The sequence below is a fragment of the Myotis brandtii genome, unplaced genomic scaffold (genome assembly GCF_000412655.1).
Source record: "Myotis brandtii unplaced genomic scaffold, ASM41265v1 scaffold36, whole genome shotgun sequence".
Taxonomy (NCBI): Eukaryota; Metazoa; Chordata; class Mammalia; order Chiroptera; family Vespertilionidae; genus Myotis; species Myotis brandtii.
This window is the reverse complement of record NW_005363836.1, coordinates 506,225-529,572: the sequence shown is the minus strand read 5'-3', so window position 1 is coordinate 529,572 and position 23,348 is coordinate 506,225. Positions and strand designations below refer to the sequence as shown.

The 23,348-nt window shown below is 38.0% G+C and overlaps 1 protein-coding gene across 7 annotated transcripts in view; it reads right to left on the bottom strand.

The window, feature by feature from the left end:
- Window positions 1-3,956: 3,956 nt before the first annotated feature.
- The window catches only part of LRRC7 (leucine rich repeat containing 7), a 498,579-nt gene continuing 479,187 nt past the window's right edge, over window positions 3,957-23,348 (bottom strand). For 4 of the 7 annotated variants that reach the window (XM_014544330.1, XM_014544332.1, XM_014544329.1 and 1 more), the window contains 2 exons: window positions 19,348-19,422; window positions 5,183-5,684 (listed from right to left, as the gene is read on the bottom strand). In XM_014544330.1, coding sequence (XP_014399816.1) covers window positions 5,577-5,684; window positions 19,348-19,422 — 183 coding nt within the window. In that variant the 3' untranslated portion in view covers window positions 5,183-5,576. Of the gene's footprint in view, window positions 5,685-19,347; window positions 19,423-23,348 lie in introns of those variants that run through there. The other 3 variants (XM_005871895.2, XM_005871897.2, XM_014544331.1) reach the window with 2 other exon arrangements.

Genomic DNA, 23,348 nt, shown 5'->3' with positions numbered 1-23,348 from the left:
TTAATGGTACTATTCCAGGTTCCGGGATCACCCAAGAAAGTTTTTCCCAAACTGGAAGCTGGAACCATCATCAGCTGATACTCAAGGGTCTCTGAACAGGTAGGACTCTAAGGGGGCCTCTTATCCTGTGTCAGGATAGAAGCAGCCAGTCATGGCCTTTGGAACATCACCGGAGTTGGAGGGATGATCTACAGCAGCAATGAAGAGAGGTCAGTTTTACACACGAGAAACAGAAATGCCCCAGAAGGTTCAGCATATAACTAGAAAACTTGGTTACACCTGCCTTACTTTTGTATAGTGGGGTGTTCTGGAAAATACATTCTCTGAATAGTTTAGATCAAATGGAGCTCAAGGGATGCATAGGAGAGCTGACACCTAGGATCCCCTATAAATATGAACCCACATGCTTCCAATTGTGCCCCTCTATTTTCCCACGCCCGTCCTCTGTTTTCTTGCTATGACGTATCCTTGGGGGATGGTCTTGCTGAGATTGGGGAAATATTCTGGGCCAACGCAGGTTGCTTTTCTTAATAAAAGGCAGTTATATTGCAAAGGAGAAAAGTATATGCCAGTGATCTCAAATATGAAGATTTCCCTCTAATTCTTGAATGATCAGATAACTAGAACCATCAAACACATCACCAACCCAGTGTTTGAACATTTTATTGAGCTTCAGAGAGATCTGGCATTTCTGTGATTGAAACTCTACTAGAACCTAAACCCTGCTTTTCTTGATGCTAGTAAAGGACCCATCTTCTTAACTTACTGGATTTAATTACCTGCGTAACTGTTTACTGACCCAGTGTTTCAATAAACCTGCTGTTTGGTCAGTATATCAGGAATCAGTGAAATTGGTTTCTGAATGAAATTGCCAAAGAAAGACCTTTAGAGTGTAGTCCTATGCTAACATGGCTTTTTATCTGGTGATACTATACTGTCGCCTCAGGATAAGAGTGTATTCATCGGAATAGACATCTTGATCTGTGTACCAATGAGGGCAGAGACTGACTGAAGACAGCATTAACAGCCAATGGAAAGATGAGTTGGCAAAGGCTGTTTTTTAAAGCTTTATATTGTGGTGGAGATACTAAACACATTTTATCTTTAGAAGTAAAATGTTTTCCTGGTTTCCCTCATTAATCATTTTGGTCAATTCAGATACTTTTCACTTAATATTTGAATATATAAATCTAATTTCTGACAGTGCCCTCGGTGGTCCCGGATCTGTCTCTTGCTTCAACAGTGGACAGAACAGACCCAGGGACACCCTTTCTTCCAAACTCCGGCCACTCTCCTGCGTCTTATCCAGACACGACCTTCAGAACCACCTCCGGGACCAGCCAACACACCTTAACTCTTATCGCCAAACAACCATGAGCTCCCAAATTCATCAGAATTATTCCACCGAGGTGGAGGCTGCGGTCAACCCCTGGCCAACCTGCCTCTGCGGGCCTCCCACACCTACCTCTCTCTGGGCTTCTATTTTGACCCTGAGGATGTGGCTCTGGAGGATGGGGGCCGCTTCTTCCGCGAGTTGGCGGAGAAGTACAAGGGCGCTGAGCGTCTCTTAAAGATGCAAAATTGGAAGCCGCCCTCGCTTTGGAGAGGAACCTGAACCAGGCCCTTGTGGAGCTGCAGGCCCTGGGTTCCACCGCACAGACCTTAATCTCTGTGACTTCTGGGAGAACCACTTCCTGAATGAACAAGTGAAACTCATCAAGAAGATAGGCAAGCCCTGGACGATCTGGCTCAGTGGATGGAGCATTGGCCTGCGGACTGCAGGGTCCCAGGTTCGATTCCCAGTCAGGGCACATGCCTGGGTTGCGGGCTCAATCCCCAGTAGGGAGTGTGCAGGAGGCAGTGGATCGATTCTGGTCAATGGACATGCTGGGGTTGCAAGCTCAGTCTCCAGTAGGGGGAGTGCAGGAGGCAGCCAGTCAATGATTCTCTCATCATTGATGTTTCTATCTCTCTCTCCCTTTCCCTTCCTCTCTGAAATAAATAATAATAATTATATATATATATATAAAGATGGGCGACACCTGACTCACCTCCGCAGGCAGCCGGCTCCCAGGCTGGGCTGGGTGAGTATCTCTTCGAAAGGCTCACCCTCAGGCATGACTTTGAGGGGTCCCTCTGCATCCCTCTGGTGTCTGGCTTTTGCCTGAGCCTCTCCCTGAAACTACTAGCCATTCTTTTAACCACCCTGAAGCCCTCTCCCATGCATTGGACCAAATGAAACAATAAAGTTTTTGCAGAAAAAAAAAATCTAATTTCTCTAGTGTTTTTCCTCCCTCTGAATATTCTTTTTAGTTCTTCAGGTAAAAGATATTTCAGACCTAGTTTAAATAAGCAAATATATTACTGATATGTGTGTAATCATCTTCAAGATTAAAAATAATTTTTATTTTTAATGAAAACAAGTTTGTCACCCTCTCTTTAAAACTACTGTCCAAGGTGGTACTCCCAGGCCAGGCCCAGAAACAACCGGAATTGTCTGATGGCTACATGATCACAGTTCTAATGAACTGGGCCACATGCATTTTTTAGGTTTCAAGGAGCAGTAAAATAGTATGATGTAAAGATTTGTACTCATACTGACTTTGATGATTCCTTCTCAAAAGCACACTTACATTTTGAAATTATTATGTTTGCTTAGGGGACATGTGTTGTTTGGAAGGTTGGACTTATGGTAAGACAGCTTTTGCAAACAATGTATTAGAAGCCATGTGAAGAGTTTTAAAAATCATCCAGTAACGCCTATTTGGCTTGCAAAACCTGCAGCACTTCTGCTAATACATCTCAGTGCTTGTTCTTCTCACCTCTGATCGTTCTCGTTCCCCTCCATTGTGTCCTACGGATTGATCCATCAGATATAGACAGCTTCCTCAGCAGGAAGATGCCAATAAAAACCAAAGACCAAGAGGTAGAGTCTCTTGGAGCCATCACGAATTCCACCCTTTTCTTGTTGCTGATTTTTCCTTTTTTAAAGGCACACCTTTAATATATATATATACTAGTATCTATTTTTGGTTTTGGTTTTCATGAACGTAAACCAGATTCTCATTTCAGGCAGCAAAACCAGTTATTTCGAAAAAAGCCAATACTAAAAAAATCAATGTATTATTTGGTCACCTGTGGAATCCGTTAGATCCCCCTCTCCCCTGCCCTTAAGTGCTTCATGGTTTTTTTATTCAGTCAACCTAAAACAATGCCTCTTTTCACCATTACCTGCCTGTTCTCGGTCTGCAGCATGGCAGTGCAATTGACCATGAGGTGCTTTGGCAATCGGAGTTCCTTTCCAATTGGTCTGGGCTCCCTTTTCTCTTTCCCTCAGTCCTGAACTGCAGAGCATCGGCCAAGACAATGCTGTCACATCAGGAGGGGCAGAGGGTTTGCTAGGGTCATGGTCCTCTCAGCTTTGTGCCTTAGAAGAACCTCCTGAAGCCTGGGGTTGGTGTGGAGACCAGACATAAGGAAAAAGACTTGGGAGGACCTGCCTCTGGCTCTTCTCCCACCTCTGCCATAAAAGATTCAACAAATCTGACGGGATGACTTGAGCTGCTTCATTGCCACCAAACTACACCCTTGAGTTTGTTTTTTCTGTAAGTGATCTCGTGAGGCCAGTGGGGGCCTCTGTCTTGATTAGTGATGATTATCCTCTAACAGCAGCTGGATATGGTGGCTTGGTGCAAGTTTTTGACAAAGAAAATTAGGCTCTGAAAAACATTTCTCATCAGAAACTGTAAGTATATTAAAATGCATTTAAAAGTTACTTCTGGGAAACATATTAAATAGGTCAATCATTTAATCATTTGTTAAATGTCAAACTCTATAAAATCATGGTATAATGTCACCCTGACATAAAGCAACATCAAAATTAGTGCATCATCTATAAAGTGAAGTATCATTTGCCTTTAAGTGACAAATTCTACTGCCAAAAAATACCATTATACTTCTAATAAGTGACATTCATTTTAATAGACCCTACAAAAATACAATATTTTCAATGTCCCCATAAAACATTTAACTTACAAATATTATTCTCAGAGCTTCAGTGACATCAATATGGGCTACTACTGTGAAAATCCTAATAGAGGACTTGAAATACTAGTGTGCAAAGTAAATTTATTATATATATATATATTAAAAACAGCTATATGGAAATATGAGAGATAATTCATACAACTTTGGGAAATTATTCTAAAATTTCAAATTAATATTTTAATCAAATTAATGATAAATATATAAAAGAAATGTGTTTAAAGGATTATAAAATGAATTTATTTTTTTATTGAGGAAAACAGTTCTAATGTAAAAATAACTAAGTCCATATGAAATATGCTTGTCTTTTTCTCCAGTGAGACAAAATTCAGGATTTTATATACTTTGAAACTTTTTTGAAACAAAAGTATTTTCTCTATTTCTGCCCACAAAAACAGGCATCAAAATGAATACTACAGGTAGACTATCGCTCTGAGAAATTATATTTGAAGTTTCATATTTAAATACCAAAGTTTTTAAATCTCCCACATTAACTTTCTAACAGCAGTTTTTCTTAATGATAAATTTTATCAATCCCCAAAACTCATTTCAAAGTATTTAAAAGTAGCAAATTAGAGAAAGCAACACACAAATAAATTCCACATTTACAAGTAAAGAAATCACAAGGGCTACAGTTTATAATCAATATAAACTTGAAAGAAATAAAGCAATACTTTTCCTGCCACCCATCATCCACTGCTTAAATTTGTGGTGAAAAGATTTAGCTATAATGACCTTTAGTCTGTGTTTTAACTCTGCAGATTCTGTAATTAGCTAAAGGCATTGAATAAATTAGTTCGTCCTAGTTTTTATTCAGGTCCCAGAGATAAATGGCTAATTTATGAAATATTTCACTCTGTGATATGAGAATTTAGCAAATGAATATGGAACCAAATATAAACACTTTATACCATATGTACAGTTACTTTCATAAGGCATTATCATGTAATTTTTATTGAAAAAGAGTCAATATAGTAAAGTCTTATTTTAAGATATATTTTCTTTCTCAATCCGAGGTGTTTAGTTTATGAAAATATTGTTTTGCTCTATATTCTTTTTTTGTGTATATGCCAACATATACCTTGTGCTAGAAATATTTTATGGGAATTACAATTCTTCATATTTGTATTTTCTATATAAAGGCAGATACAACATTGAGGCAGTGTTTCTGATGGAGAGCAGAATTTGTAAAGAGCTTGTGTGTGCTTCCGTGCTTCCGAAATCATATGAAATCCACTTTGAGAAGAAACTTATTTGGTTAAAAAAACAAACAAACAAACCAACAACAACAAAAAAAAACTGCACCAATGCACAGCCAGAGGCTGACAATTAAAACTAATACATAACCACATGAACATCATATTTATATAGTTAACATTTGTAAGGATGATCAGTGCTAACATATAGTATTATACATTTGGCACTAATGTTTGCCATTGGTCCAGCAATTGGCAAAATTTGTCTCTATGTATAAATTTATTTTTGAACATTAGGTCTGGCTAGACGTTATCTTCACTATTTATAAAAAATATTCAGACAGTAAGCTCACGTTGAATAACTAGGTCTACTGTGTTCTGGAAACTCTTCAGTAGTAATACAGCTTTTTCATGTTCCATATGTACAAAACTATGTCCATTTGCCTGTAAATATGCAAATAAAACAGGGCAATCAATTCAAGACATTTGTTTATCACTTTATCACAGTTTCCAATCATAAAGTCAAGGGAGTATTGAGCAACCAAAAGTTATCAGTTTAAAAATTCACAATAGAATTGCAATTGTGGAAACAACTAATTAATTTCACCCAGCTTCAACTCTATTAACTCAACAAATGTTTTTTAAGTACCTAGCCGGTTCCACCTAGGACCGTCCTAGTGTAGTCTTAGCCACTGTGCTAACTGCAGAAACGCACCAGTGAAGAACAGCCATTCTTGAAATACGGCACTAGCTCAGTGTTGTTGTTCTGATTTATTTTGTTTTTGCAGGAACTTAGTTGAGACAGTTCTGAAGTGTCCACAGGACCACTGCCTTCTTGTTATAAATCACTGATACAAACCCTTCTGCATGGTCAAATATTTCAGTCATGCAAAACATGACATCTTATTTTGACTCACTTGAAAGTTCTCACCTTGTACATTTTTATATTAAAGAGGTCATTTTTATTCCCCCCATTGTTAAATGCAAGTATATCCATTAACTACAACAGTGGTTCTCAATCCCATTCCAGGGATAAGGCACACTGACATTAGTGACAGTGGACATGCTCACCATTCTTCTAGTCAAGAATCCTCAAGCTATGCAACCAAAATTCATTTTAAGCACAATTAACTTAAGGTTACATTTTCAGGATTCAAACAGGCTATTGTTCGATATTTATTTCACAAAATGGATGTGCTTCTTTGTAGCGAGTGCTCATGGGTCTTTGGTTTTTCTCTACATTAAATTGCAGATTTTCTTGATTGAATGAATTTTATTATTAATAGAGAGAAGTGGATCCCATAAAGCTTTGCTGTCATGAAGGCCACAATAAAAGACAACCTTACTGAAACGTGGAAACTGTGTGAGTGACAGCTATGTAACTGTTCTCCTGTGGTCTGAGACTCAGTTGATTTGGAAGAGCCAGCCCAATTGGCTGCTTGGCAAAGTACAAGTAATAGAGCCAGTTAATTGGCTGATTTTTTTCAATTTTCAGTTGACTGAGACTAATTTGGGGCACCCATTGCATTTGTGATTCTACCTTTTTATGCTTCCTTAAAATACGATTAATTTAATTTCAAATAACCACTCATTTAAGGTATTTCACACCTTTGGGTTTTTTGAATTTAAAACAGCAATACTGTATAATCTTTATAACTTAGGTGAAAGTTGTCTGCTTAATTTATCACTAGTTCATTAAAATTGGTTGGTTAATGACATGATAAAGAAGGCCCTAATCTTATTTTGACTCACTTGAAAGTTCTTACCTTGTCCATTTTTATATTAAAGAGGTCATTTTTATTCCCCCCATTGTTAAATGCAAGTATATCCATTAACTACAACAGTGGTTCTCAATCCCATTCCAGGGATAAGGCACACTGACATTAGTGACAGTGGACATGCTCACCATTCTTCTAGTCAAGAATCCTCAAGCTATGCAACCAAAATTCATTTTAAGCACAATTAACTTAAGGTTACATTTTCAGGATTCAAACAGGCTATTGTTCGATATTTATTTCACAAAATGGATGTGCTTCTTTGTAGTGAGTGCTCATGGGTCTTTGGTTTTTCTCTACATTAAATTGCAGATTTTCTTGATTGAATGAATTTTATTATTAATAGAGAGAAGTGGATCCCATAAAGCTTTGCTGTCATGAAGGCCACAATAAAAGACAACCTTACTGAAACGTGGAAACTGTGTGAGTGACAGCTATGTAACTGTTCTCCTGTGGTCTGAGACTCAGTTGATTTGGAAGAGCCAGCCCAATTGGCTGCTTGGCAAAGTACAAGTAATAGAGCCAGTTAATTGGCTGATTTTTTTCAATTTTCAGTTGACTGAGACTAATTTGGGGCACCCATTGCATTTGTGATTCTACCTTTTTATGCTTCCTTAAAATATGATTAATTTAACTTCAAATAACCACTCATTTAAGGTATTTCACACCTTTGGGTTTTTTGAATTTAAAACAGCAATACTGTATAATCTTTATAACTTAGGTGAAAGTTGTCTGCTTAATTTATCACTAGTTCATTAAAATTGGTTGGTTAATGACATGATAAAGAAGGCCCTAAAATATTGATTTTTTTAAAAAAAAACCATCGTACATCTCTGAATAAGGAAAATACTGGGAAACAAAAACGTAAACTCATGGAAAAATATGTACAAATTTATTTTAAATTAAAGAATCTTTCTCTCTCTATATATATATTATTTAATAACATTTACTTAATGCTATCAGAGTTGGCACTGGCTGTTTCCGTGGCAGGTAATATTAGCTGTGTGTGTTCACAGCCCAAATTTCTTGCCTTAATTTATGGTACAAAACAGACAACTGGGTTTCATTTGATGTTATTTGATCAGATGGTGAAGTGGAATAGAGAATAGCATATGGTACACTCCGCTTTTTACTCTCCTGATTCTGACATCAGGAAAGTAGCAAACTTGGGCGAAATATAGTATGTTTATCCCACTATACTTTTGAAGGTCATACTAACTACTTTAATGCCTTTAATTTGGCCACAATTTAAATACCTTAATTTAAAATTTAACTAATAATGGAATTCTTGAATGTCAAATCTTAAAAATAACTAGATTTGTGAGTGCTCAGATTTCTCTAACTGAAGACTAAAAAACTAGAATTGCAATGACCTCAAAATTCACTGAGAACTTTCAGGAACTTGTTCAAAATTCAAATATTTCATTGTCTGGGGAGAAGGAATGTTCTAGTATTTGGAGCCCATGCATGGTATATTGTCCATTATCACATCTGATCATGGTTTTAGAAACTATTGTCACAAAATAATAGGGCATAAGTGGTACAAAACTCAGATAGCCAACTGGTCATAGTTGTTAATTTTGAATGATACTTTTATTAAAAAATCTTTGAAGTAGGATGGTCCACCTCCACCATCTTGATTTTTTTCCCCAGTAAAAAATGTCTGTCATATGCTGACTGCACCCAAGTCGTTGTGCCAGGCACTGGGGATAGAAAGTAAGGGAGATGGAACACGAGGCTCCCATCAGAGGTGACCCCCCAGAAGGGGAAATAGCCATGGACATAACTAAAAATAATGTAGAAAATACCTTGCATGTAGTAAGCACTCAGCAAATGTGTGCTGAATTGAATTGGCATCAGAAGAGATAAAGAATTAGGGTCATTCAGAAGAAGGAAGAGAAGAGGGACAATTTCTAAGAAAGCTGTTTCTCTGAGGAACTTAACAAGAGTTTCTTGGTACTCACACCTGGCAAGTGTGACTAGCAAGAGATCACAAGTCCTTGTCTAGTCTCAAGCCTGGAGTCTCCTCCAGCCATGGACAGAATGGTTGGCCATTTCAAGTGAATTCTGCAACAGTCCATGTAGGGAGAAGAGTTGATTCATGTACGTAATCATTTTTGTGAGAATTAAAACATAAACATACCTATGAATTTAGACGACTTTAGCATAAGAAGCAAACATAAACATAAGCTAATGTGTAGGTAAGGTTAACTCATAGACCTTTTCTTCCAAAGGAAGAGAGAGAGCCCAATATGTAAAACATTTAAACAGAGCTTTCTGGATAAGACTGAGAGCATGAGAGAGCCAGGGAGAGAGGTGAGAGTTGGAGTGGGGATTATGCCCACAGACCAGTTTGCTTGCCAATACTTCCAACCCCATGGTTTTTATTATTATTTCTCTCAATACATCGCTGAAATAACAGGACCACTATTGATTTCAGTGATTTGAACTGACATTTAATTGATTATGATAAAATAATGAACATTTTTCTCATTAAAATTATTACTATAGTGCCTCCTAACATAATTCTGTTCTTTTACAGTGGCTGCAAAGCCGTAATTTAGATTCCTATCAGGTTTAATTGAACTTATTTAAAAAATAATAGTGGAAATAATATTTAGTCCTAAATTAGAATCTACAGAAATGCTGAATTTCTTGTTCTCACAGTTTTAACTGTAGCTTAATTGAGTTTTTGGAGCCATTTGTGAGCCTTCTCTCTCAAAAGTAGAATTATCTGCTAGGGCAGTGCCAGGAGTCTTGAGAGGAAATAGATTAAAAAGGAGAAAGCTTTTAGGGTAGAATCTATAAATTTGGCAACTGATCAAACAAAGGAATAAGAAACAAACAGGAATCTAACTGTGATGCCCTTAACAGAAAATGGACACCCTGGTAGAAGAGCAAAGCTTAGCTGGGAAGACAATGGAGTTTGCGGTGCGGTGGGTACATGCAAAGGAAATGTTGATCATTATTTAGAAAGAAGAGACTGGAATTCAGGAGGAGGTCAGAGTGGCAGCATTAGCCACAGAGCTAAGGTTGTATTGCAGCGTGGTATTACCCACATGAAAGGCTGAGAGATTGATCAGAAAATAAGTTTAAAGGGAGCTTGTGAGTGAAGGGAAATCTGACTAGGGGAGCAGGATATGGCTGCAGGCAGCTTTGGACACGCAGAGCAGAACTGGAAGCCAGTGTTTGCTGTCTGTCGACCTGGGCATCCAGGAAAGTCTGTCTGTAATGAGGGAGGGAAAGGTGGGTGGCACAGGTCCTAAAGGACGGGGATTCTTAGGGGGAACCAATGCACTGAGGGGAGAAATTAGGCAGGAGGAGAGCAGGGAAGAGTCATCCTGAATGGGAGTATGGCAGAGTGCTCACAAGATAGCAGGAAATCCTAGAGAATCAAGTACTTTCTAGTGGCCCCAATGAAGCCTAACTTTGTGTAGCACAGAGGAAAGAACAGGGAAAAGGCATCGTCAGGCTAACTCTGGCCTTGAATCCGGGTTTGTTGCCAATGAACCAGGCCTCAAGACGTTCAGAACCACAGTTCAGTTTCGCTTTGTGTAGCACAGAGGAAAGAACAGGGAAAAGGCATGTCAGGCTAACTCTGGCCTTGAATTCGGGTTTGTTGCCAATGAACCAGGCTTCAAGACGTTCAGAACCACAGTTCAGTTTCTGAGTCAAGGCTAGGGAGGCCCTTTGTATAACTTAGCTTTTAATATAAAATTAAAGCCTCAGCTTTCAGTTTTCATGCTTTATAAGTACAAATGAGAATTGGAAACACAAGCAGAGAGCTGATTTCCCAGAAGAAATAAGCGGACTGATGAATTAGATCACCGTGTCAAATAAACATGAGGACTCTATCTGTAATTCTAGTCCCCCTAAACGTTTTGGATCTAAACCAGAGCTTTGGTGAACCTCAAGAGGCCGGCTTAAAAGACCACAACTAGCGACTGCCTGGGAATGGCTTCAAAATCACAGGAGGAGTTTGGAAGATCAGAGAGCGTGTCATTTTGGAAAGCTATTAAATATCAAATGAATTAATATATGTCAAATGCACAGGACACCCTATGCCTGCTCAATCAATAAATGTTAGCTTCTACTATTAATGTCACGTCACTATTACTTTCCTGAAATTAAGAAATATAATTTTCATTAAACCTTGAGAATAGAAGGACAAAATGCCAGAGGAAAGAACTTTTGTTTCGTGTTTAGTTAAGCCTAACTTTTTTAAAAGATGAAAATGTAAAGATCAGAGAGGTAAGGTGAAATAGCCAAGCTCACACAGCTAATGGCTAGGTGGGAACTTATGTCACAGTAATCAATGATCTTTCCTCTTGATGTAATTTGTTTCACTGAATGTTGTGAGGTTGTAACAAATGTTTTAGGTTCGTTAAATAAATGCACTTTTGAATATTAATTCATTATTTCTTGATATGGAACATTATGTTAGGCCTGATGCCAAGGTGGGCAATAACAGAGGGAGTTTGAAGAGAGGTTTGAATGGAAGAAGATAATCTCAGTTCCAGGGAACCTTTTTCCATTCAGAAAAAGTGAATTTATATTGTTTGTTGAAGTGAATATGGCTATCTGGCTTACATCTCCAGCAGTTCAGACAGGGAATCAAATAATTATGTTACTGCATCTGTGCAGGGCTTTTCCAATTAACATGGAGACCAGAAGAATCACAATATTTCAGCCAGTAAGGTTTTGTTGTTTCATGTGTGTGAATAGAAGAGCTGAGGAAATAAAGGCTGGTACTAGGCAATACTAACTGCAGAGTATATATTCAATGATGCTTTGAAAAAAAGCATATATTTTACATTTATGCATTTTATATTATTATTATTATTTTTTAAAATCCTCACCCGATGCTATTTTTCCATTTATTTATAGAGAGAGTGGAAGAGAGAAAAAGACAGAGAGAAATATCGATGTGAGAGAAACACATGGATTGGTTGCCTCCTGCACGAGCCCCAACCAGGGTCCGGGCGGGGGAGGAGCCTGCAACTGAGGTACATGCCCTTGACTGGAATTGAACCCGTGATCCTTCAGTCCACAGGCTGATACTCTATCCACTGAGCCAAACTGCCTAGGGCCATTTGATATTTTGAATATATATATATTATATTAATGCAAAAGATGAGTTGAGGAATACATACTAAATTAATAAAATTTTAAAATATATTGCCACATTTAACTACATATATGTTTTATGTAAACACAGTCTACCATAGATTATAATAGAATGTGTGTAATTTTGAGGAAATTGCAAGTAATGAACAATGAGAAATAAATGAATGACTTATTAAGATGAAGTTAATAAGAAAACAATCCAAGAAAAAATATATTCTGAGAATATTATCCTTTGAGAACATGTAATTAATGGGTTTCTGGCTTTAGCTGGTTTGAAAATGTAAAGGAATATTTTACTATGATCTTTGTTATTTATAGAAGATGTCTTTCCTTATTTTAATTCCACTTGTCATCTGTGCCACACATGCCTTTTTAATCACTTTTTTCCATGATTTAGACATGAAAAGATTGAAAGTTTAATGAAAATAATATTTATTATTAAAAAAAATTGGAGCTTTGCAATTACAGCTCCAGTTTACTGTAAAACACACTTGTTTCGGGATTTCATCCTCCTGGTCCTTCCTGGATTTATCTTTGATTTCCTTCTGGTAAATGTTTTGTTAAGTGAATGAATTATGGAGTTTTATTTATACTGCAGATATTCTCCAGAGTCCAGATGACGCTGTAACTCTCCTAGGAATTCTGCTGTATCCTTATTATTCAAAGTTCTAAACTTAAAAATGAGTCTCTGAGAAATCTTGGCTACAGCGTTGGTGAGGTTATCCAATAAAAACAGCATGACTCTTTTTAGAATCCAAAAAAGATACACAGACTAGATTAGATACATGGACATGTGATTTTTTGTTTGATTTAAACTCACACTCAAGGGACAAACATTTAAAGGGCCAGTGTACATGTATTTTGTACGTTAGATATACATTCATACATTAATAATTTGCACTTCGAATACCTAAAGCTCTTGAGATGAGGAACAACTGAAAATACAGAGCTATAAGGGCAAGCTTTCATGTTGTCAAATCCTGACAGCCAGGCATTATCAGAAACAGTGGGAATCTTAGATAATTATGTTTCATATTAACTACCTGGAATTAATTCCCACTTCAGAATTTTAATCTGTTAGAATATTCTCCTTAAATATTAGGATATAAATATTTGGGACTGAGAGTACTGCATAATCAATACAACAATGATTCTATGCCAAGTCATTACATATTTTTACTTTCTATAAAATATCTGAACTACAGGCCTTAAAGTCTTAGAGCATCCACATGAAAAATTTATATTGCACTTTTTATAGTGCACTTTTTAAAAATGAGAAAGTTTGAGTCTTTAGTGGCTTTTACTGTAGCATTAAAAAAATCTTCATAGAAACCTCAGAGGGAAGGTAGGGGAGGGTGGGGGTAAGGGGGAGAGATCAACCAAAGGACTTATATGCAAGCATATAGGCCTAACCAATGGCTGGGGGGGGGGGGGGGGGGGGGGAAGAGATTGGACAATAATCGTGCACCTATGAATGAGGACAGGGGGGGGGGGGGGAGGGCAGGGGGGGGGGGGGGGGGGTAGGGGGTAACGTGGGGATAAGGACACATATATAATAACTTAATAAAAAAATTAAAAAAAATCTTCATAGAATAAAACACAGGTATAAATTTTTCTTCTGTCTTAAGTGCACACATGTACTATGGCTTGAATGTTTCATGAATTCAGGCTAAAAAAAGACACAAGTTAGAATAGGCTCAACTGAAGATTTTGCGAATTATTTGTGTAGCAATGTAGATATAGAACTGTTCATAAATAAAGATATTTGCTTGGTTATCCGTTCTGATTTTAGAATGTCTGCTTTCTTCTTATCAAACATGTGACTGAACCTCTCTAAGAAATGAATTCCCTCCCTTGGTTTGCAAAGCAGTTCCCTGACGAGCTACACTTTATTCCTTTTACTTCTGCCAAGAAAAGAATAACTGTAAAAATCAGCGTCTCATTTTCAGAGGGCTCTTTGTAGCCAGATTGCTGTTTCGGTGAAAAGCTAGGTCTTAAAAGAAGACAGAGTAGGAGTTCATTTCATTAAATGTTTGATTGTCAGCTCTTTCCTGCCTCTCTTCCTCCTTCGTTTTCTGCTCTGTGTAATTTTGGGCTTGTCTACTTTCTGGACTAGGCTGTGTAGAGGCAGGGACTTTGTTACAGTCCCCATTACATTGTTCACATTGCTTGGCACAATACTTTGTACATAGTGGGCATCTAATGTATATTTTCCAAATAAATAAATAAATAGAAAATGTGATGACTATGATGCCATCAGTAAAATTTGTTACAGTATCATCAGGCATTTGTAATTGAAGAAGCTCACATAAGTTATTTAACCTCTGCCAACAATATATATCTTGCAGGTTTGTTGCATGTTATAAATGAGATCATATAGGTGTTTAATTAATATTATTTTAATTTCAGCCAAATTATGGAAGTCAGAGCCTGCCTAACGAACTTAACTTGCTTTTATTGGTGTTCATGTTTTACTTAATACCATGTAATTGTTTTGATTTGCAAAAAGTACCATATTTTTTAATTTTTAAAAAAGTAATCCATGCTGAACTTTATAGATCAGAATAAAATGAAATAATAAAGATATGCAGTGAAACTCTGGCATATAAAACTAGATACATTATTTAAAGTTATTTTTGGTTGTCTTCTAATGGAACTGTATTTCTAAAAAATCCTGTTCCTCAAATGTATCATATCATTATAGGCAATAATTTCTCTGGACACTAAGAGTCAAGTGATCACTGCACACCGCCCATCCCCACATGCCAGGGTCCCCTTACCCACCTGCCTCCCAACCTTTCTGTTATTTTTAACTTTTAACCAGCAAATAAGATCAAATATAGAAACGTGTTAACTTATTTGGCCTTATTGGGGAATGCTTTAGTGACATTTCCAAATATCTTAAGTTTATTCTTTAAGGGTCTCACACTTCACTTTAACCATAACAAAATTTTCTCACTCTTTACTTTTTATAGCTTTTGGGAGGAGAACTTCTATTTATTTATTTATTTTTAAAAATATATTTTTATTAAAAAATATATTTTTATTGATTTCAGAGAGGAAGGGAGAGGGAGTGAGAGACAGAAACATCAGTGATGAGAATCATTGATCAGCTGCATCCTGCATGCCCCCCCACTAGGGATTGATACCTCAACCTGGGCACGTGCCCTGACTGGGAATTGGACTGTGACCTCCTAGTTCATAGATCGACACTCAACCACTGAGCCACGACGGCCGGGCCTAATAACATTTTTTATGACCCATGTGCTTTCACTTGTTCTTTCTCACTCTTCTATAATTCAACTGTACAGAAAGTGAGGCTATGAGGGGTCAACTCTCCTAGCACAGTGCTCTTTCCTTTTGCCATGCTGTTTTAAAGCAACATGACTTACTAATCACAGGAAGTCATTTGAATGTGCTCATTATTTATAGTGTCTATTCTGGGAAGATGAATCATAAAATGACAGAAAAATCATGTAAATATGTTTTATTAACCCAAAATGTTTTAACTAACACTATCCCTTAAGGCACACATTTTCATGTAATTCAAATAACTTTCTCAATAATATCAGAGCAGAATAAGAAGAAAGTAATGGGTAAAAAGAGTTACATAAAAAGAGATAACTCCTATTTAATAAGTAATGAGTTTAGGGGAGATTTAGGAAAGGTCTATCTATTTTGCTATTTCATATATCTTCTGTTATTTGCTATCGGGTTTGACGAAACTCACTTAGGGGGTTCATTCATTGCTTTTTGTTTTTCCCCCCTCTTTTACCTTAATTTTCCAGGTTGTATAGTGTCATTAAGGCTTGTAAATAAATTTGCTCCAGTGAGAACATGTTCTACGATTTTGTAAATGACAGATAACTCACTGATACAAACCTGTTCTTTTCCAGTGTTCTTTAAACTAAGAACCAATCCTATCTAATAAAAGAGTAGTATGCAAATTGACCATTACTCCAACACACAAGATGGCCACCCCCATGTGGTCAAAGATGGCCTGCAGGGGAGGGCAGTTGGGGGTGACTGGGCCAGCAGGAGAGGGCAGTTGGGGGCAACCAGGCCTGCAGGGGAGGGCAGTTAGGGGCAATCGGGACAGCAGGGGAGCAGTTAGGAGTCGATCTGGCTGGTGGGGGAGTGGTTAGGGGTCAATCACTCAGGCAGGCAGGCAAGCGGTGGGGAGCCAGCAGTCCTGGATTGTGAGAGGGATGTCCGACTGCTCAGGCATCCCTCGAGGAGTCCCAGATTGGAGAGGGTGCAGGCTGGGCTGAGGGACACCCCCTCTCCCCCAGTGCATGAATTTAGTGCATTGGGCCTCTAGTCTATATAATAAAAGCCCAGCGACCGTTATGGACCGTGACTGACCAAAACAACCAGTCACTATGACGTGCACTGACCACCAGGTGGCAGATGCTCAATTCAGGAGCTGCCCCCTGGTGGTTAGTGCGCTCCCACAGTGGGAGTGCCGTTCAGCCAGAAGCTGGGCTCACAGCTGGTGAGCACAGTGGCGGTGGCGGGACCCTCTTCCACCTCCACAGCAGCGCTAAAGCCAAGCAGTAAGGAGCGAGCAGGTAGGTGGTTAGAAGCAAGGGGTCCCAGATTGCAAGAGGGTGCAGGCCGGGCTGAGGGCCCCACCACCTGCACGAATTTTGTGCATTAGGCCTCTGGTAGTATTATAAATAGAAAAAATATAACTCTCCCTCTTAGCAGCTGATTTTGACATTTATTTCAGTTTAGAATTAATCATTCTTATTTCTTTGAGAAAGTATAATTGGCCACTTGTGCTTTTCAACTGGTATGACTGAAACTCTAACTATAGTACTTTATTTGAATTAAGGTCTATGTGCATTTTTCTTTTACTGAATAGAACTTAAATTTATTGTACTAGATGCAAATGAGTTCTATAGCAAAAATAAAAATCTTACATCCTCAATTGTCATTTGTGAAGAGAAGAGACATCCTGATGCAGCTCTTCTGCAGTATTTTTGGCTTTTAACTGATTTGGCTAATAATTCCTTCCTACTTCTTGCATTAGGACTGCATTCCTCTGAGCACTTTGCTGTGGCTGTATACTGCTTAGGGACTAGAAATACTTAACTCCCATGTCCACACATATAACTCTTCTAGAATTTTATAGCCAGAAAAGTGGATTCTAACCTGGCAGCTAGACACTAACTTAATTCTCATTTCCCTTCTGCAGTATATCTCAGTATCTCTATCTCTATCTATCTCTATCTCTATCTATCTCTATCTCTATCTCTGACTTTATCTCTATCTCTGTCTCTATCTCTATAGATAAATATAACATATTTATATCCATTTATATATATTCCTTTTTTGAATTTGAAGAGAAAATTATTTCTTTTGCTACTTGTCATGGATGAAGGCAACTCCCCAACTTGTCTCAAGCTGTTGAAAGCTACTCTAGGGGGCGTGCAGGAGGCAGCCGATCAGTGATTCTCTCATCATTGATGTTTCTATTTGTCTCTCCCTCTTCCCTTTTCTCTCTGAAATCAATAAAAATATATTTTAAAAAATTAAAAATAAAAGACAGCTATTCTACTCAGTCTGGCATTCTAATTGGTCAGAGATCTGAGGTTCACCAGCCACATTTTTTTTAGCCTCTAAGATTCAAAATTATTTCTCTGAGATTCAGTAGAGAAGAAAACTAGCCATTTCCTATGCTAGACAAACAGCACCATTCACTGAGTGTTATGGAGTTATGTTGTTAGTTTATTCATGGCCATTTTTCATGGAAAGTGATAACATTATTAAACAGTTAAATTTTTGAGCTAGAGGGACCTCAGTTATGTCAGTCATAGTTCACTTTGCACATAATGAATGGGAGTCCCATGGACATGATATAAAATGCTGAAGACCAATGGACTAGTTTGGAGACCCAAACGTATAGAGCTTTCAGGATAAATCAGTAAAGAAAAATGTTAGAATATTTTATGTGTCTTTTTGTTTTCCATGTTTCAGCTCAAAAGACCAACTGCTGGTTTGCTCTTCTGCCTGCATGGAATAAACTTAGTATTTCTGCTGTGAGACTGCCACAGGTTGGAGCAGCCCTTAGTCTTTCCAGAGAATCATCACTTTCAAAAACTTGATTTTTCATGATTTTTATAGTTAAAAATATTTCTGAGAATAAAATGTCCAGGCCATTACACACACACACACACGCACACGCACACGCGCGCGCACACACACACACACACACATGCTGGGTTATATAGGGGTTTTACTTTTGTAGGGCCTTCTGAGAGAGTTCAGTAACTAGAAGACAGAAGATTCCTCAGAGCTGAGTGGGGCCTTTGCATTTTTGTAACTGTGTTTGCAAAAGCCAGTAAGATTAGAAGGTTCCTTTCTCACATGACCTGTCTTTAGTAAATTATGTTGAACTATTTCATAATTGTTCCAAATGGTCAAATATCTGCAATGTCAAATAATTCCATGTAGTTACATAGCAGAAAATTTCTGGGGTCATAAGTAAAAAAACCAAATCTTAAATAGATGATACTTAAGAGCCTTTCCATGTGATGTAGGAAATGATTAAGCACTTTGTATATGGGAAGAAGGGCAAATAAGCAAAATGGATGAGGTTATACCAAGCATTTACTTAAGTGTTTACTGGACTGACCCTTTTCTGATATGCAGAGCTTTAAATTAGAGCATCTTTTTCCACCACACAATACATTTTAAAAAGTCACCTTATATACAGCCACTCTCTACTCTCCCTACTCATACAGTTGAGCAGGAAGAGTAGAGAGATATAACCATGTGTTTCACAGATTCAAATAGTAACAAGTTTACTGTTGAGAAATTAAATATGGACCATCTAAAGATCTCCCTCTTCTAAAGTCACATACATATTCTATTTGGGTACTTCATTTCTCTTACGTATAAATTGATAACTATGCATAGATTATGTATCAATTTTCTTACATTACGGAAGAAAATCATTCATGGGACAAAAGTGTGCAGAACAGCTACCATGTGCTGAGTACTGGGATATAGGATTCTATCAGACTGAATTGGTTTCTGACCTATCTCTCAACCCAAAACAATAAAGGAAAATAATGAATCTAAGGAGTTATTTAATTCAATGACTTGAATCATTTAATTCAAGTCAGTAAACTGAATAACAGGGTTACATATTTGTTTCAATGTTGGCATTTTAATGCATTGCTTTTTGTCTGTCTTACCTGAAGGATCTTATCGCCTGGCTGCAGCAGGTTGGATGCTGGTCCATCAGGCTGAACCCTAGTAACAAAGATACCCTATAAGTCAGAAGTAACAGAGGTTAGGATTCTATGATCAAGAACTAGGTCTATTCAAAAAACTTCTCATTCATATAAAATACAGTGAAAAAAGATTAAAAACCGTTTATACATGTAAACTTCAAAGATTATTATAGTATTTTAAATAAGGCACCACTCTCCAAGTCAACTTTAGGAAAACAACATCTTTACTTGAATAAAAAAGTTCATTTTGTTTTTAAAGTGTACTTATGATTTATAAATTAATTTCATTGCACATTCTTAATTTCTTTCTTAAATCATTTGAAATATGGTACTAACTGTATTTTGTACAGCTTCTGAAATTGTCTTGAGTTATTCTGCACTGAAAATGTCTCCCATTTGATATATTGTAAATTCCATTTGCACTTTAAAAACCTTACTACAATTACATATAAGTACTGGCTTATCTTAATGAATGTTACTTTGTATGTTATTGAGATTAGTAAATATGAAATGCATATGAAAAAATTAAACATAAGAAAACTTCAACATGCATATAAAATATAAAGTGTATTTTACATAGTTACAAAACTTCTATATTGATTAATTTAGTTTATAAAAGAGTCAAATTAAAATTAAAAAATCTTTATTGCTGGAAGTATTACATATGCCTCCCCTTTTTCACCATTTACCCCTTCTAGCCTGCCCCTGTTCACCACACTATTGTTTGTGTCCATGTGTTATCAAATTAAATTTTTTGATCATATATATAAAACAAAAACATTCACATGCTAGGCCTTGACTGATTGCTAGTGTTATAGAGATATACAGAATATAGTCTTCAATGAGCTCACAATATAATGGAGGAAAAGTCAAGAAAACCACCAGTTACAAAAGAGTACAAGTGTTATGAGAGAAGTACAATAAATTATCAAAGACGTTGCACCTAGCTTATCCTTAGTATGTTGGGGCTTCTGAAAGGAGGACATACCTGGCAGCTGAATCATGGAGGACAAATAAAATGCATCCACAAGGATAAGAGGAGGAAGGGTATTCCAGATTGCAGGGATACCACAGAGAATAAACTGCCTGTTACATTCAAGAAACTGCAAGTAGTTCTATTATGACTGGCATGGTGGTGGAAGGGTGCCAGTGCATGGGGTTGGGAGCCTGGGAGCCAGTCAAGCTACAAAACACATTGGGGCCAGATGAAGATGGACCTTTAATAGACATGCTAATTAGTGTGGGGAGCTACTGAAGTATTTTAAGTATGATAGTGACAAGATCTGAAGAATGAACTGATGAATGGATAACCAAAAGGTGTACATCAAGCATGTCAAACTCGTGACCCACAACGAATATTTTTGTGGCCCAGCCAATATAATGATATGTAAGAAACATTTTAATAAAAATGTCATAACTTAAATTTTACAATATCCTGTTATACATAATTATTAATAACGAACTACAACGTTCGCTAATGACCAATTACTATAATCGTGTTGCATTCATTTTCCTTACACACCTTACACGCAGGCGCACCATTTTTCTCCACTAATACTAGCAGCAAATATTTTAGCAGCCGATTGCCATGTCATTAGTCTTGGACTGACTTGTTTGGTGGAAATATTTCGCTTTCAGAAAACAAGAAAAATAGGTTTATTTGCATTACACTTATTAATTTGTGCAGTTATTCAGTGTCTGGTAAGTTAATGTTCAAGAAAAATATTAATTTTTATTAAAATGTTCTATTATTTTATGTTAACAATTACTCATTTATTTCAGCCCTTTGTATTCAACATGTCTCTATCGAAATAAACCCACGTTTCTATGAAAATTGAAGCTTTTCTTGTTTTGCGGCCCCACATAAACTTCAACCTTGTTTATTTGGCCCATGTTAGCTTTTGAGTTTGACATACTTGCTATACACCTATTCAGTGGAATATTATTTGTCAGTAGAAAGGAAGGATGTTCTGGCAATATGGATGAACCTTGGAAACATTTGCTAAGTGAAAGAAGCTGGTCACCAAAGGCCATACATATATTATATGATTTCACTTATATGAAATGTCAAGAATAGGCAAATGCATAGAAAAGGAAAGCAGATTTGGTTTTCCAAGGGCGGGGGAGCAGGGGCCTTGGGAGTGACAAGGTGTACAGAGTTTTTATTGAGTAATAAAAAAGTTTTGAAATCAGATAGTGGTAATGGTTGTACAATTCTTCGAATATGCTAAAACCACTTAATTGTATACTTCAAAAGGATGAATTTTGTAGCATGTGAATTAGACCTCAATATAACTGTTATTGTTTATTTTTAAATTCTTAAGAACTATTAATCAAATAGAAAACAATATTTTAATATCCTTGCCTATTATTTAGAAAATCATCTCATTTGCTGATCTGTAAACCTAATGACTCTCACTTAAACTCATTGCAGTCTAGTATGTGTGTATGTAAATGGTTTAACAAACAGACCCTAATTAAAATGCTTCTACATGTGTCTTCATTTAGGATTTCAGATCTTTAGGAAATGTACTCATTTATGGCTTTCGAATGATTTTTATCTTTCTGATTTTATTCTCTTTTCCTTCATATCTCTCTATATAAAAGACTAAGTGACCATTACACTGGAACGACCAGAATGACTGGTCACTATGACATGCACTGACCACCAGGGGGCAGACACTCAACGTAGGCGCTGCCCCCAGCCCATAGGCCCCAATTGCTGATGGGGTCTGCCGGCCAACATCCGGTCCCTCCCCCTGGCCAGCAGGCCCCGATCACTTGATCAGGGCCAGGCCCCCAGGCTTGGAAGAGGAACCAGGGGTGGGTGGTGGTGGATGTGGGTGGTGAGGAAAGGAGGAGGCGGGGAGGCGGGGAGGCAGGGAACCTGATCGGCCCTGATCACAGGCCAGGCCTAGGGACCCCACCCGTGCACGTATTTCATGCACCGGGCCTCTAGTTTAAGATGAAACTACGGATTGGCTTCAAAATCCCTAGAAAACGACATAACTTTAAATCTATTAATTCAACTTCTAGAACTTATCTTAAGGAAATAATTGAACAAATATGCAACATACATTTATGATATGTTCATCATAGTAGTATTTGTAACAAAATTACAAACCACACCTAAATGTCTAATAACAGGGGATTGATTAAATAAGTTATGATAAATCCATAGCTACACTAATAAAAGAGATATATGCAAATTAACCATCACTCCATCACTCCACTACACCCACAAACCATGCCCACCAGCCAATCAGGAGCAAGTATGCAAATTAACCCAACTAAGATGGTGGCAGCCACAGAGCTGGAGCAAGTAGGAGGCTTGGTTTGCCCCTGACAATGGAGAAAGAGAAGCTTCCTGCCTGCCCTGGCCCGCCCTGGGCTCGCTCAAGGCTACAAAGTTTCAATTATAGAAGATAAATAAATACCATAAAAAAAAAAGAGAAAAAGGAGAAGCTGGGAGCTTGGGTCACCAGGGGGCTGTGGGCAGCCTGAAAACGGCCCTCAGCCCCTCACCCTGGCTGGCCACCCCCCCATGGGTTGAGGGTCCCCGCTGGGGGGCTTGGCCAACCAGAAAACAGCCTCAGCCCCTCACCCAGGCTGGCCAGGCACCCCAGCAGGACCCCCACCCTGATCTGGGACACCCTTCAGGGAAAACCAGCTGGCCCCCACCGGTGCGCCAGGCCTCTATCCTATATAATAAAAGGGTAATATGCAAATTGACCCTAACAACAGAATGACTGGGAATGACTGGTCACTATGACACACACTGACCACCAGGGGGCAGATGCTCAATGCAGGAGCTGCCCCCTGGTGGTCAGTGCACTCCCACAGGGGGAGCTCTGCTCAGTCACAAGCCAGGCTGACGGCTGCCAGTATAGCGGTGGTGGCGGGAGCCTCTCTCGCCTCCTCAGCAGCGCTAAGGATGTCTGACTGCGGCTTAGGGCTGCTCC